Source organism: Nyctibius grandis, chromosome 1, assembly GCF_013368605.1.
Source record: "Nyctibius grandis isolate bNycGra1 chromosome 1, bNycGra1.pri, whole genome shotgun sequence".
Taxonomy (NCBI): Eukaryota; Metazoa; Chordata; class Aves; order Nyctibiiformes; family Nyctibiidae; genus Nyctibius; species Nyctibius grandis.
Genome location: NC_090658.1, coordinates 78,226,630 through 78,242,401, shown reverse-complemented (window position 1 = coordinate 78,242,401; position 15,772 = coordinate 78,226,630). Strand labels below are relative to the sequence as shown.

Below are 15,772 nucleotides of genomic sequence, written 5' to 3'. Positions count from 1 at the left end.
CAGTACTCAGTTTTATGAATTGTTTGTATCACACAATTCCAAATCACTCCGAGGAAGAGTGAAGCCCAGTGTGATACGTGCCATGTAAAGGTATTTTTAAGCAGCTATAGTTACTGCCTTAACATCTTGCACACTGTTTTGTACTATTTTTAAGCCTGGCTTGGTTGACATGCACTGTGAAGTAAAACAGCAACCTGACAGTTCATTAAAGTCCTTCTGATGAATAGTATATACAAAAGAAAGCCCTTACAGAACTTCAAAATAATACATCTATTCAGATACGTTGAAACTGTAACTGAAAAATTGCTTTGTTTTTGTATACTTTAAACAGAAAAAATACACAAAGATGAAATATTGAGGGTATAACTGAACAACAGAACACAGCAGAGTAAATAAGCTCATGTTACTGTATAGAGACTGTTCTAGTACCTGAGCCAAATTGATTATTTCTTCCTATGCTGACTTCAGCTTATACCTATCCAATGTTAAGAATCTGGTTTTAAAAAGAACAAACAAAATGGATTAACAGATCATTACCTGTAGACATCAGCCTTATTATCAAACCAATCAGACAGAACTCGGAAAGTAAATAAAGGAAAACGTTGATGAAGAACATGAAAGCCCACGTTTTCAAAAGTGTAATTCATTAGATTCACCTAGAAAAACACAGAGGACTTGATAGCATGCATAATATCTTTCATAGTCAAAGAAATCTCTAGTTTTAAAAAACTGTAACAACTAATTTATTAGCTATTAACTAATATATTAAACATTTATATTTAGAATTCCTTAATTATTTATAAGTCAGGGAAGACTATCCCTCATGAATTGAAAAGACTATGTGGAATTAAGTAGATCACAAAGATCAGGTCTGAATTTGGTCAGAAGATTTGTAACGACTGAACCATTTGAGTATTAAATGTAAGGTCATAAAGAGCAAAACAATGAGTAAGTCTGACAGCTTAAAATAAGTATTTAATTTATTGAAATCACCATACTAGACAAATCGCTAAAACAGGTGAGTTCTCAAAACCCAGAAAGAAGTGAAAAGGAACATCATTAAGAAACATTACTGAAAGATAAGGGCTTCAGTATTTTACATTTTAGCGATACGCAAAATCCATTCTTACAAAGTGGCAGACAGCTCTATTTGAAAAGGTGTACAAATAAAGAACAAAAAGTTATATGTTACGTGAAATTTTCAAAGTCTACAATAATTAAAAAACCCCAGTAAGTCAAATACATTAACCTTTTAAAAACTTTACCTCGTTTCTCATCATTCTCCAAATATTTAAGGTAATTCGCCCAACAATATTTATTTCACTCATTGTATCCGATCCATATTCATCCCGCTCAGCTGCAAATCTGTTCTCTTTCTTTTCATCTAAAGACATTAAAAGAGAATATATTTAGAAAAGCTATAGTACAGTCACCACCAACTCAAGCCATCCCTCTTTCAACTTGAGCTCTCTAGAAAAATAAGAATTCCTGAAGACTGCTACTGATTTCACAAGATTATTTGTTTACCAGTCTTCCACGCAATCTCTAAATTAAACTCCTCCAGGTTTTGCTGCTCTTGCACATCCCTCTGAAGGTAACTCTTACTTCAGTTTCATTGAAGTGCCCATGGCAATATATTTGCTATAGTGAATATATTGGTTAAGCAATGCTGAATGCTTCTTCAGAGCGAGCTGCATACACATTAGAGCACAACATTAAAAAAAAAAGTGATTTTTTCCCTAAAGAGTTTATAACTCAAGCCTTTACTTGTAATGATCTCACACAGTCGGAACCAGGTCATGGGAGAGAAAACTCAGGGCCTTTCGTACAGTAAAAGCAAACCCGCCGCAGCGGGAGCAGGTAGACATAAGTTCTGGATAGCACAAATGGAGAAAGAAGGAAATAGGAAGGAACAAATGCAGAGTACTCTGAATCTTTCTGTAAGACAGCAGTGCCCACAGTACAGGAAAGATATCCTCTGCTGCCATCCTTGTTTTTTTTCATGTTTTGAAATACTACAACACAAGACAAGACAGTCTTTTTGGTATACATTTCTTGAAACTGTCTTTTTTTCAGTCAACCTAAGGCTACAGTTTTGGTATTCTTTCCTGAGTTTACATAAATGTTTTTTAAAAATGTACAACACAGTTTATAATTCAATATGAAAACACACTGTATTATTTGATCCTCCAGTCTTGCTCCTTCTTATTAGTTTAATGGAAGAGAAAGCACTTTGGGGCAATTTCCCCCCAATTGTAAATCCATACCCATTTTTCAACTGTTGGTTGTGTACTCTGCCACTAGTCATTTATCAGATATCCCTATACAGTACCCTACTAATAAAAAGAAGAACATTTTGGATAGAGTGTACAGAAGTGTGGATACACAATGCTTTGCAATAATGATCAGAAATGAGCAATTAGTTCTTCAGACAGCCATGAAGCACATTTACCCTTGAAGGCAGAAGTAAAAATTGCCTGAAATTCTGCAGAACTGCTGTAAAACAACATAAACTTCATATGTTGATCTTGCAAATGTGTATCATATCCATCAAACCATGGTTAAGAAAACTTGTTTGTCATTTACTGACCTTATCAATAAATCATAGAGCCCTGACAAAATTTAGGAAACCTTTCATACACTTTATCAAAATGCATACCACCTTTTTAACCTCCTTATTTTTTCAGATTTTTAAGGAGGAAAAATAGCAATTTCTCTTTCCATGTTCAGATGGAAAAAAAAGCCCCACAAGGAGCAACATTGTTTCTTCTGCTTTTCTTCATTTACACATGCTGGATCTCCTGAGAAAGTGAGGAACTTATATTCCCCCCCCGCCCATAATTTTTTTTTTTTTTCAATTGGAAGCAGAAACTATCAGTCAGTTCTACTTTTCGCCGTGTCATCCTAGTTCTCTTCTTTCTTAAATTCACTTCATGTCTTGCTGGTAAAGACAGGCGACTAAGTATACTGCGGTCACAAGAGACCCACCGCCCTGATGAACAAGAGACTCTGCATGTGATAAGCATCGCAAAATTATAAAAACCTGTAGTGCTCTACAACTGGTGTGGGGAATGTATCACCAGAACCACGTGAGCCTCTCTGGAAACAAAGTTGTTAAGGAGCAGAACTGGACATTCCTCCTATCTTTCAAGTGTGTGATATAAAAGAAAAAAAGTCTCCTCTCATCCTCTGTTACCCACTCCCTAACTTTGAGCTGTGATGCGAAGGAGGAAACAGGAGGCCACAGTGCACACACAAAAAATGCCACTATGCACAGGCACGGTACTCACTTCTCTCGTGTGTCCTAATGACTTATGAATAGTTCACTTATAAATGGCAGAGGCAGCACTAGACTCAGCCAATAAAGCAAAACCAGAGCGAAGTCCAGCTTTCTTTTTGTTAAGTTGAAATCACAGGAAAGGGAAGGAAAAGTACCTTCTATCTTTATTTCAATAGGAGGAAAGAACAGCATACTGCTTGAAGGAGCACTTCCTGTTCTAAAAATACAGCATGTGAAGAAGGGAGGGAAATATGAAGCATAGGGGTTGGAAAAGCAAGAGGAACATAGATGGGGTCAAAACCATGGATAAGGAGGCCACAAAGCAACAGAGAACACAACACTTGTATGTTAATGGTCATGCATGCAAGCCCACACTTGTAGCATGACATTTTTGGGAGAGGCTCATCAGTGTGAACATTTCCTTATCCTTCTCCTGCAGTTGAGTCAAAAATGAATAATTACTTACCTTACAATAACACTAGTTCTTAGAAACATTTTAAGTGTTGGGTATTCCACTTCTCTGTGTGCATCTACCATCTGGCACAAGAACATCTGTACTATGAATACCAGGGCTGTGGAGAACATGCCTACGTCCTGCATGCCCACTTGAACTTTATGTCCAAAGATGTTAAGGGCTACAACCCTGGTTTCCTTCACTAGAACTGAATCCATGTTGTGTGGGACTTCACAGTTGTAGCGAAGGAAGCCCGAGTGTGAAATATACAGGATCATCGCCATTAAGAACCACACAGTTCCCAGAGAAGTAACCTTTCTTCTTTGAGGAATTCTTCATTTGTATCCCAATTCCAGTAACTTGAAAAAACAGCTTATGTCATGAAGACAGGTACTATCGAGAGCTCTACTGAGGTAACTGTTGATTCTGCATCAACTACAGTGCAGACATAGCTGTCCTGCAAGACTCAGCGTTTGAGAACAAAAGCAGAGACACATTAGTTACCTGTCCCAAACTGAAGAGATTGTTCAGCCATACTTCTACAGTAGAGCAGTAAATCTTTGTGATCTTTGTAGGTTTAATGAACCTTTGACTGCAACACTTACCATTCCTTTTACCAAAGACATAGCAAATCTTGAAGTGTAAGGGGTCAACCATTTTTCTGAACATCCTTCAGTACATTTGAAGACCATACCCAGTGGCATTATTATTGCAACCAATGTATGAACTCAATTTGAGCCATCAGGGGAATATAATAACAAGGTTCATGCTATCAGTTATTGTTCCTGCAGAACAAATTTGAGACCTTTGTGCTGAAGAAGGAAACTTGTGACCTTTGATGGCCAATTCATATTTAAAGTGTCATGTGTTCCTGTTTTCATATATTAACTATTTAAAAATTCACCAAGGTCCAGTTGCCAACAACTTTCAACTGAAGATGCAAATTTGTTCTTATGTTTTCTTGTCCCTGGGTGGTATCTATAACTCAGGCCTTTTCTGAACAGGTCACAGGTATCAAAAGCATCAAAACATTTTGAAGGCATCAGAAGAGTGCACAAATATTCAAACCTCAAGGAAGGAGAGTGTGAACTTAGCTCTTCTAAAATACCATTTTCTCCTGGCCAGGCACACAGGATGCCAACATATGAGATGCTACTGCGATGCTGGGTAAGTCCAAAGATGCAACTAGCCCAGTATCATGTTCTATCAAGTACCCAAAAGCAGACGCTTCAAGAACAGGGGAAGCAGCTATTGATAATCTCTCTAGAACTCTCCCAGCTTCTAACCACTTGCAGCTTCCTAGGCCAGACATTATTTTCACATATATATTAGTTCCCAATGGATTTTTCTTTCAACAATTTATCTCCTCTTAAAGCAACATACACTTTAAGCATTTGTACTATCTTGTGGCAAGGAACTCAACAGTTCAACAACCCGGGGTGAAAAATCAACTCCTATTCTGTAGCTGCCATTTGCTATCTTCATTTGATGATTTCTGGTTCTTGCATTGGAAAAGACCATGAACAACCAATCCATATTTCCCTTTATAACCCTCAAGATTTCACAGGCTTTTACCTTCCTTAGCCAGTTTTGTCTCTTCTGGAATTCTACCTTACTAAATCACTAGACACATTTGGATTACCCTTCTCATCTTTACCAGTTCTCTTATATCCATTTTGATGGTGGAAAGGTTATGAAGAAGCTAGAACTGCAGTATTTGAGGTGCAAGCACACTACAGATCTTTACATTTACATTCATTCTTTTATATTTTCTTTGCTCCATAATTCCTAACATTTCAGTTGCTTTTTCAACCATTACAAAGTAACAGGATCAAGTTTTTAACGGGACAACCACAGGAAAGCACTTCTTATTTCATGGTTATTTTAGTTTCTGTACAGATCTTTGCAAGAGCCCTGACAAAAGCAGTTTTTTCAATTGTTTTGATTTTTAAAATTATAACTCCCTCATCCACATCTTCTTGATGACTGAAAGAGCTACAACAAATTTTTGAGACAAAGTTACCTTGACTCTTCTCAGGTGCAACACATTTATTTAGCTGTTCATTAACTGCATTCTTCAGCATGATAGCTTCTATTGATTGGCAAAGTATAGACACTAGGCTTACCACTCCCCTGAATAACTTTCCCCAGGTTTTCAAGAAAAAAACCCAAACAGATCTTTTTCTGAATGTTGGAAGAAAGCACCAGCACTTCAGCCAGTAAAATTTGTCCACAGGACAAGATGAAAGCAAGGATTTTATTGCAGAGCTGCTGACCAAGATGAGTGCTGCTCAGGAGCATCTTTATGTGCTTGTACCTCAGCCAGAGAAACTGCGAATAACGATTATGGTAGGTACCCTGAAAGACATATACATATGACTGAAGCCAAGGAGAAGCAAGAGAAGGTTTGGTAGCAGAAGCACCTCCAAGAACTGAAAACTTAACACTCACGACTACTGAAAATGAGTCTAGGTTCATGGATACAGGACATACCCAGAAGTGGAATATGCAAGAAGTTTAAAAATTCAGAAAACACTGAAAACCAGAATCTCATTGGTATTTCAAATTTTTTTTGTGTGTGATTATACCTATAACAACACAACAGCAACAACAAAAAAAGAAGTCCACCTGAAGAAATACTCTGCATTAATTTTTTTAAATTTATTCATAGATTTCAACTTGTTTCTATTGGAACTGAACTGAAACCCTATACGTTAACTTACCTGGCACACGAGAAATCATCTGGCATAAATCAACACTTAGTGCAGCAGCCCTCTGTAAGAGATAACCCCAGGAATGCATCTGTACTTCATAGCCTAACAAAATGTCTGGGTCATATCTAAAGGGTGAGGAAGAAAAAGGAAAATAAGCTTCATATTATTTAAGAAAATATTTTCCATGAACAGAGTATAAACATGATTTAATTCTAACCGTGTTGAGTTTAAAAAAGAACCCACAATGGGTTTCTATGAAAGCAGCATCTGGACTAGGAGACTATTTAAAACAGACAGTCTTTTAGGATTTTCAATAACATTCAACTGAAAAAATATTTAGAAGGAGTATTTTCATTGGGAAAGCATATATTTTTTTACATACTTCCATTATTTTAGTCTTTACAAATAAAGATCAAAATCTAGGTATAATCAGGTTTTATCGATGGAATCAGGCTGTATCGAGCATAAACTGAAACCTAGGTACCGGCACAAGACAAATGTGCAATTAAATACAGTCCTGTTCTCAAGCTCTGTTGTACTATTTTCCTTTATGAAATAGAATAGAATTTGCTACTAGGCTACTTGAATGTTTTGCAAATAACAATGTTTCACTAATACTGCAGTGTAGCTTATAATAATCAGAGGACAGTTCTGGTTCTAAATGCTGACTCTTTATTGGGAAAGTTAAAAGTTCGCAGTTGAGTGAGAGCTGTCAAAATTGAAACGTGGAGAAAAGCATCCCTATCTACCAGTTCTGTTTAAATACCTCTTCCTTTAAGATAACCTTCTTTCTGTAAGATACAGCATAAAATGAGCTTTTCTTGTGTATCTCATGCCAGGTGGAAAATTTGACTGGCTCAGGTATGATGAAAAGAAAAGGCAGAATTGTCTTCTGACACAGTCACTGACCATCTTCCAGTCAGGATCAGAGAAGAGCTGACTAGACAGAAGGACAAACAAGGTGGCTTCAAAGTCAAAGCACTGTATCATCTACCTTTTGAGTAGGCACTATTAAAACCAGAAGTCATGATCTGGTCACTTGCTGAAGAGCCTAAGCATGATTTTCTTGGGCTGGGCAGAAAGAGACCAGCCACGGTAACATCAGATATTTATTATTTTTATAGCAAAAAAAAGAAAGGAAGCTTCACTGGGAAGAATAGCTGCTTCTTTCAATACAGCTCAGTCGAGGGGTTTTGAGTTCCAGCAGGCAGCACTCAATACAACTGAATGACAAAAGGGCAGCTGTCAGGAAGTACAGGATTGGACGAGAGGCTGAGGGTCCTGTACCACAGTCCATGCCCAGCCCCACAACAGGATGCAGGCTTGCAGACCTCAGTTTATGGCAGAAGTAGGCAGAGCCCTTGGCTTATGAACAGGATCTCTGTACTTTTTGCATCCTTAAATGCATTAAAAAATGCCAACATTTCCTGACTGTTGGATACAGGAGAATACCCTTTGCCCGAATCCTAAGTTGCAGTTGTATCACAGACATTACAAGTGAAGCTTCAGACTTTATTGTGAAAGTGTCTTCCTTGCTTGTGTGTTCCAGCCAAATGCAGATGACAACTCACTTTGAAGTAACTAACTACTCTGAGAACAGCTCCAGAAAAGAGCCTCTTCACACTTCTGCATGGACACTAACTTTTTGTGAAAAATAAAGGGAAAAGTATTTGAATACTTTGAATACAACAGAAGTTTTGATACAATTTTTGGCTGAGGTAGAAGATTCTAAAGTTTGTTTTTGATTTCTAGCATTCTAGGAAAGTAAAAGAACTAGCACTTTGCATTTGGGGTGTATTTTGCTATCTGCTGTTAAAGTCAAATGATTCTTGGTTTTGGAGAAAGGAAATGATCATCAGGAGTGGGAACAGTAAATTTACTCATTTTGGAAGCCTGTGCTACCAGTGATACAAACCCAAGGCTAGCTAGAGCAATTTATGGACAAATGAATGAAGCTAGCCTGCAGTTCCTTCCAGCAGCAGAATCAGTGTCAGAAAGAGTTATGACCACTCGCTGCTCCGCACAACACACGACAATTGCCAACTGAGGTTCCAAAATTATGAATAGCTCCATCTAAGCTTTGAGATAAAATGGAACTATGTAATGGTTTATACAGTCACAGAATAAAAAATTAACATATTTTCACATTAATTCTTGCAGCTAAACTGTCCTGGTCCTAGCATATTGCAAAACACATCTGATTATTTAAAATGAAGGAAAAATCTTACAGAAGTAATTTACATCCATATTTGAAAACTGGTTTCACATAATTCAAAATGGAAAATACTCGTAGATTTTACGCGGGGCAAGACGTTCTGCAGATGGGTTCCGTGATAGATGTAAACATGAATGAGAAACTTGCAAAGAACTGCTTATGTGGTACCTAAAACAGTATTCATTATGTCAGGAATTTTTAAGCCTGTTCTGAACAGAAACAAGCATGCTGTCTGGAAGCAGCAAGTTGCCATAACTGTATTAGCAGCTACTACCACCTGTGATGAAGGACGTTGATTTGGGTTTTTCCTTGCCCAAGTACTGTATTACCTCCCACACTTCCTACATAACCAAATTTTAGTGGGCTATTACATTACTACTGAAATACCCCTATTTATAGTGCAACTGAATACAACATTTCATCAGTTCTTGAGTTAATCTTACTATTCTCTTTTAAGCTAATGAATAAAACTACCTCTGTAAACCATCTGCATATAATCTCAAGAATTGTTTCTCTAGTATCCTTCAGATGGGAAGATGTTTTATAGGACAAGATATAAAACCACTTTAGTTTATGATGTTTTCAGATACACGCATTTTCTTATATAAATAAATAGTATCTAACTTAAATATTACATATTTTAACACAATTTTATGTAAATTCACATGTAGATTGGAAAGTTTAGTGCTCAAAAGATTTTTTTAAAAAAATCAGCCTCTTAGTTTTGAACACAGTCTTGCTTGTACAGGCCATTAGGGATTGCCTATAATAGCACGTTACTGAGTCACAGGGTATCACTTTACAGTGTGTTACTTACTCTGCTTTTTTTTCCCCAACTAGACCCTGCACATGCATTAATGGAAGGGTCTCATTTCAACTGATTTTGGCATCTCAAGTTTTCTAAGTTGGTCTCTTTATTGTCATTGAAGAAAACAGGCCTCTTTGGGTGAACTATTCCTTATATTTTAGCCACCTCTTGCAGAATGAGATCCTGTTCTTTCCATTTAACATACATGGTGATAAGGGTAGCTACTTAGACACTGACAATGAAATGCAGATGTCTAAGCTTCAGTCAGATGACTCTCCTACAAAGCTATCTACATGGAAAATGAAGGTAGTGTAGCTAGTAAATGGGGAATTCAAATCCTACTGTAAATCCCCTGTAAACATAGTCCCTTAGTCTCAGTTTCCCCTATTTAGAACTTGGATCCAAGTGGTATCCTTCTGAAAGCATGAAAACCAAAAAACACACTGCCAGCAATTGAGTTGCTCAGACTGCAGTAAGTTACACACATATGTGTTTTGTGTGTATATTTGTATGCATTCACAATGCATATGTACAAAGGACTATAATTAGTATTAACAAATTTATGGATGCTTAGGTATTTCCTTAACTTTACAATAAAAAGAATTTTTGGTTAAGTGTATCTCTGAATTATCTTTGAAGGAAAAAAGAAAGTATGATTTTATTCAAGTAGAACTCCTTTCTACTGAACAACACTTGGGAACCCAAACTCCTGAACTACAGTAGGCATAAGGTCTACCTTATGCAACAGGTTTAACAGACCTATCAGATTTCTTGCACCTAACATGAGGCGCTGCTGTTTGTTGCTTCTTATTTCCTTGCTGATCAACTCCATCTCAATTTATGCAGCAGAGGTGCCCTCTCCTGCAGCCCAATCCCATGTACCAGTTGTATACCAGCGGACCAGCGCGTCATTTGTCAAGACCTCCTGTCGTATTCTTTTTGCTATTAGAGAAGAAGTGATGCCTGGAGCTAAAAGATGACATTATTCTGAACAGGAAAAAGAACAGGTAAAGACAAGGTTCAGCTGATGGGAGCTCAACTGAAGTCTGCCTCTCTTGCTTTCTCTCTCCCCTTTTCATGTGGTACCACAAAGACGACAGGCTGTGAGCTAAGGAGAGGACAAGTTTTGTATTTTTCATCCTCCCTTCTCACAGTTTTTACAGTATACTATCCAGTTGGTCTTCACCATCAGTTTAAGCTGTTTTATTAGAAGAAATTGTAACGTGACCAGCTTTTACACCTGAAAGGAACTTGTAAGTTGTAATACTGATATTTGAAAACTGCTGGCTAGGACTAACATGACAGGAATAAGAGCGCCCTAATAATCCATGGGCCCTGATGGGATGCACCCGCGGGTGCTGAGGGAGCTGGCAGAAGTCATTGCTAGGCCACTCTCCATCATCTTAGCTAAGTCGTGGGGAACAGGAGAGGTGCCTGAGGACTGGAGGAAAGCAAATGTCACTCCAGTCTTCAAAAAGGGCAAGAAGGAGGACCCGGGTAACTATAGACCGGTCAGCCTCACCTCCATCCCTGGAAAGGTAATGGAACAACTTTTGTCCTTGGTGCTGTCTCTAGGCACATCAAGGATATGAGGATCATTAGGGGCAGTCAACATGGCTTCACCAAGGGGAAGTCATGCTTAACCAACCTGATAGCCTTTTATGAGGACATAACCTGGTGGATAGATGATGGTAAAGCAGTGGATGTGGTCTGTCTCGATTTCAGTAAAGCGTTTGACACGGTCTCCCACAGCATCCTCGCAGCTAAACTGAGGAAGCGTGGTCTGGATGATCGGGCAGTGAGGTGGATTGTGAACTGGCTGAAGGAAAGAAGCCAGAGAGTGGTGGTCAACGGGACAGAGTCCAGTTGGAGGCCTCTATCTAGTGGAGTCCCTCAAGGGTTGGTACTGGGACCAGTACTATTCAATATATTCATTAATGATTTGGATGAAGGAATAGAGTGCACTGTCAGCAAGTTCGCTGATGACACCAAACTGGGAGGAGTGGCTGACGCACCGGAAGGCTGCGCAGCCATTCAGAGGGACCTAGACAGGCTGGAGAGTTGGGCGGGGAGAAATTTAATGAAATATAACAAGGGCAAGTGTAGAGTCCTGCATCTGGGCAAGAACAACCCCATGTATGAGTACAAGTTGGGGGCAGACCTGTTGGAGAGCAGCGTAGGGGAAAGGGACCTGGGGGTCCTAGTGGACAGCAGGATGACCATGAGCCAGCAGTGTGCCCTTGTGGCAAGAAGGCCAATGGCATCCTGGGGTGGATTAGAAGGGGTGTGGTTAGCAGGTCAAGAGAGGTTCTCCTCCCCCTCTACTCTGCCCTGGTGAGGCCGCATCTGGAATATTGTGTCCAGTTCTGGGCCCCTCAGTTCAAGAGGGACAGGGAACTGCTAGAGAGAGTCCAGCGCAGAGCCACGAAGATGATGAAGGGAGTGGAACATCTCCCTTATGAGGAGAGGCTGAGGGAGCTGGGTCTCTTTAGCTTAGAGAAGAGGAGACTGAGGGGTGACCTCATTAATGTTTCTAAATATGTAAAGGGCAAGTGTCATGAGGATGGAGCCAGGCTCTTCTCAGTGACATCCATTGACAGGACAAGGGGCAACGGGTGCAAGCTGGAACACAGGAGGTTCCACATAAATATGAGGAAAAACTTCTTTACAGTGAGGGTAACTGAACACTGGAACAGGCTGCCCAGAGAGGTTGTGGAGTCTCCTTCTCTGGAGACATTCAAAACCCGCCTGGACGCGTTCCTGTGTGATATGGTCTAGGCAATCCTGCTCCGGCAGGGGGATTGGACTAGATGATCTTTCGAGGTCCCTTCCAATCCCTAACATTCTGTGATTCTGTGATTCTGTGAAGAGGTGTGCCTGCCAACATAGTGCTCTTTTGTTAAAAGGATGGGCACCGATACTGCTTTGCATGCTGTTGCCAGTCTCTCTGCAAAGATGAAAAGCAGCATTTATACTGGCAGGATTTAAAGATGACAGCATTAGCATTCAACTCATATATGCTGCAGAGAGAAGAAACGTGATTATTTTCCTTTCTAGCTAAGTCATATGTGCTGTTATGCCATCTCTTCCTCCTTCCCATTTGATAATTTTGTGAATGAATACTAAAGCCCCCAGTTATGCCTTCCCTTCTATTATGTGTCTGGTTTTCCTGACTGCTATTTTTCTTTCAGCTAAAATTAAGAGAAAATGGGGAAAAAAAAATTAGGCCAGACCTATGATGCAGACAAAAGCAGTAACTGTGCATGGCAGCAGAATACTTGGTGACTCAAATACATAACTGAAATATCTGAAAACGTTTTTCCAGTTTGATTTGGACAATAAAAATATATGAAGTTGATACAGGAGATTAAGTAAAGATTTCTACAGGAAAACACCACAGAAGATGATACTGGCCTGGGAAAAGAAGGTTAGATTAACACATCGCTATTTTAAAAAGAAAAACGTTGCTAGAGCATTTACAGAAGAACAAATATAATGCATTGTATCCAATGCAAAAATTGGTTAGCATCATACAAGAAAAACATTACACGAAATATTTAAATGTTAAGTATTAACAGCTAATTAATGTACAAATGTTTTATCCCCAAATTCTTTAAGAAAAATCTTACAACTTTTATACTTTTACCAGAAACTACTTCCATGGGGACAAAGAACCGTGGGTAGCTGGTGAGTTTCAAGTAGCAGTGAATCTACTACTTTTTTTTCAATCCCGTTCTGTTTCCACATCCTCTGCACACCACAGAGATGGGGACTGTCCATTCCCACACAAATTCCCCAAATTTTGCTCCTCTCATGCCTTCAGGACCAGCCCTTTTCTGCTGTCTGGTAGTATCTGCACTTACAGAAGAGTGGCACAATTTGCCTTGAAAGTGAAGGAGAGGCCCAGACATTTAATTTCTCTTTCATGGGAATCCACTGCTCCATCAGGCTTGGACGTCTCTAATTTTCCTGCATTTTTTTAAATCTCTGACATTCTCATAGCATTCCCTTCCTCCTCCTCCTTAAACAGCCAGCCTTCCTGTGTTTTCTACTGACTGGTTTATGGAGCTAAGTGAACGTGTTTACTCTTTTTTCTGCCTTTAGGTTCAGACAGAGAGGTGGTTCTGTTTCACTTTTACAAGCAGACAGCCTCTTCCAATTTTTCTCCCAACTCACTGCAGCTGACACCTTATGATAAAGAGAGCGTCTATTCAAGAAGGTTGTTCAGGCAACATGGCAGAGTCTTTTAGTACAGCAATATATGTACAGGCTCCATTTCAAGGGAAAAAAAAAAAAAGAATTTCCCATATGACAACTCCAAAGAGCCTACAACTTGGCTCTCTGTGCTTGTAGGTCATCCACACTGGCTGCACAGGATGGGAAGGAGGTTGTTTCTCAGCAGCTTCATGCCAGTTTTGAGCCAAAGTCCTGTTTTTTTTTGTTTACAAACCAGAGGACAGCTTACCAAAGAAGTGAAAATTGTACCTGTGTAGGTGAAGCTTCCTCTCAAACTCTAAGATGGTTGTCAGGGTACCAAGAACCATTGTAATTATGCTTTGCTTTGTTGCAAATCCATGTAGTTTATTCTTCCCTGCCTCCTCCAAACTCACCTCTGGCTCTTCCTTTCAAACTGTTCCTTGCCTCTCAACCCTCAAGCAGCTCAGTATTTCAATACCTTTTAGAATTAAAGAGAATTCTCAAATTCCCTTTACAATGATGTGTTTTCTTTTCACTGTCTCTACAGAGATTTTGGTACTCACACTTGTAAGTACTCCCATTTCACAGCTAAATCACTCTCAGTAATAATCTCCTAGAAATAAAGGTGCTTGTTCCCCTCAATATTTGGACAAATCTGCTAGTTTTCAGCATAGATGAAATCAGAGATCACAATTCCAGAGAAAGAACCAGGTCATCTTCTGGTCTGCAGACCTTAAGATGACTTATTTTCATTTGCCAGCTGCCCCGAGTTAATCAGAGACACCATCTATTAATTTCACAGACTAACATTTAACCTGGTATTTACTTTAAGGACATCTAGGTGGAAACACATGTTAATCTTACTGTGGTCATTCAGATCTAGCGCACGCTCAACAACTTGACAGTGAAGGTACAACCGAATCCAACTTCAGCTCATCAATTCCAGTGAAGTTTTTGGAGCAATACTCATCTTCAGTGAACATCTAACAGAGTAACTTTAGCTCTGCTATAAAAAGTTAGATCAGCGACATGCTCTTCAGTGACAAACGGCTCATGGTGCAGCCCAAGAATAAAGCACTAGCAAGTATTAAAACCTCACTAATTTATTAATCTTTGTTTCAGCATCTGTGTCCTTCAGTATTAACCAGCACATTACAAAGACTATTTGCGTACACTCTCTGGGTCATTTGAAGACAAAATGCTTGCAGATTTCTGATGGAAAAACAGAGTATTGCAGGAAGGGATAAATTTCCCAGGAATCACCTTTCCCTCATCTGTGTGCTGGGAACAGTGGTCAAGAATTCTCTACTGTGCTCCCCCAGAGTTTATATCTATTGATAAGAAGTGACAGAATCAACCGTTTCTTATTTTCAATAACCAGAACAGAATAAAAACAAAAGGCCTAAACAGAGAAGTAGAAGGCTGGAACTTGAAATGAATATCTTAAAGGTGTTTTCCAACCTAAATGGCTCTATGATTCCACAATTTCATATATATGAAATAAGAGCAAGAATTAGGTCAATTACTAAGAGAATGACTAGAAATGTGAACAAGGATTCTTCAATAGGACTGCATAAGGCAGTTCCTTCCACAGCTGAGGTACACTCTGTTCAGTGCACCAACAAGTTGATGAAGTCTGTTCCTGGTATTGACAATCAGGATTGAATAGATACTCTGTCATTCACTGTGCCAGGAATCTGGAATTTCACACTTCCACCCTTCCCTCCAACAGCCAAACAGGCCAAGAACATGAACCAAAGCAAGCTGCAGTCACACTGGGCACGCTATTTGGACACAAGAACCTATTATCCTCTAGCCTGATGCATACATCAGTACATAAAAGATACTGATATGGTCCTCTGCTGATAAATTAAGGTGATCTTGAGTTTTGCTCCATGAGCTGCAAGTGGTAATGCTTCTTAAACAAGGCCTGATTGTTTTCCTTCTCTAACCTATTAGATGTAGTATTAAGTGCACCTACCAGAACAACTAGAGTGCCTATCTTGTGCTGGAAAAAATAACACTAAAAAGAGCAACAGAAGACTGTTTAAAAAATAATTCCTGATGCTGAAAGTTTTCATTAAAGCTGCTTGCTTGTTCACTT

At 39.1% G+C, this 15,772-nt stretch overlaps 1 protein-coding gene across 5 annotated transcripts in view; it reads right to left on the bottom strand.

The window, feature by feature from the left end:
- REV3L (REV3 like, DNA directed polymerase zeta catalytic subunit) overlaps positions 1-15,772 on the bottom strand; it is a 135,231-nt gene that overhangs the window by 21,300 nt on the left and 98,159 nt on the right. For all 5 annotated transcript variants that reach the window (XM_068409845.1, XM_068410022.1, XM_068410103.1 and 2 more), the window contains exons 19-21: positions 6,458-6,573; positions 1,266-1,384; positions 538-656 (exon numbers count right to left, since the gene is read on the bottom strand). In XM_068409845.1, the coding sequence (XP_068265946.1) occupies positions 538-656; positions 1,266-1,384; positions 6,458-6,573 (354 nt within the window). The remainder of the gene's footprint in view (positions 1-537; positions 657-1,265; positions 1,385-6,457; positions 6,574-15,772) is intronic.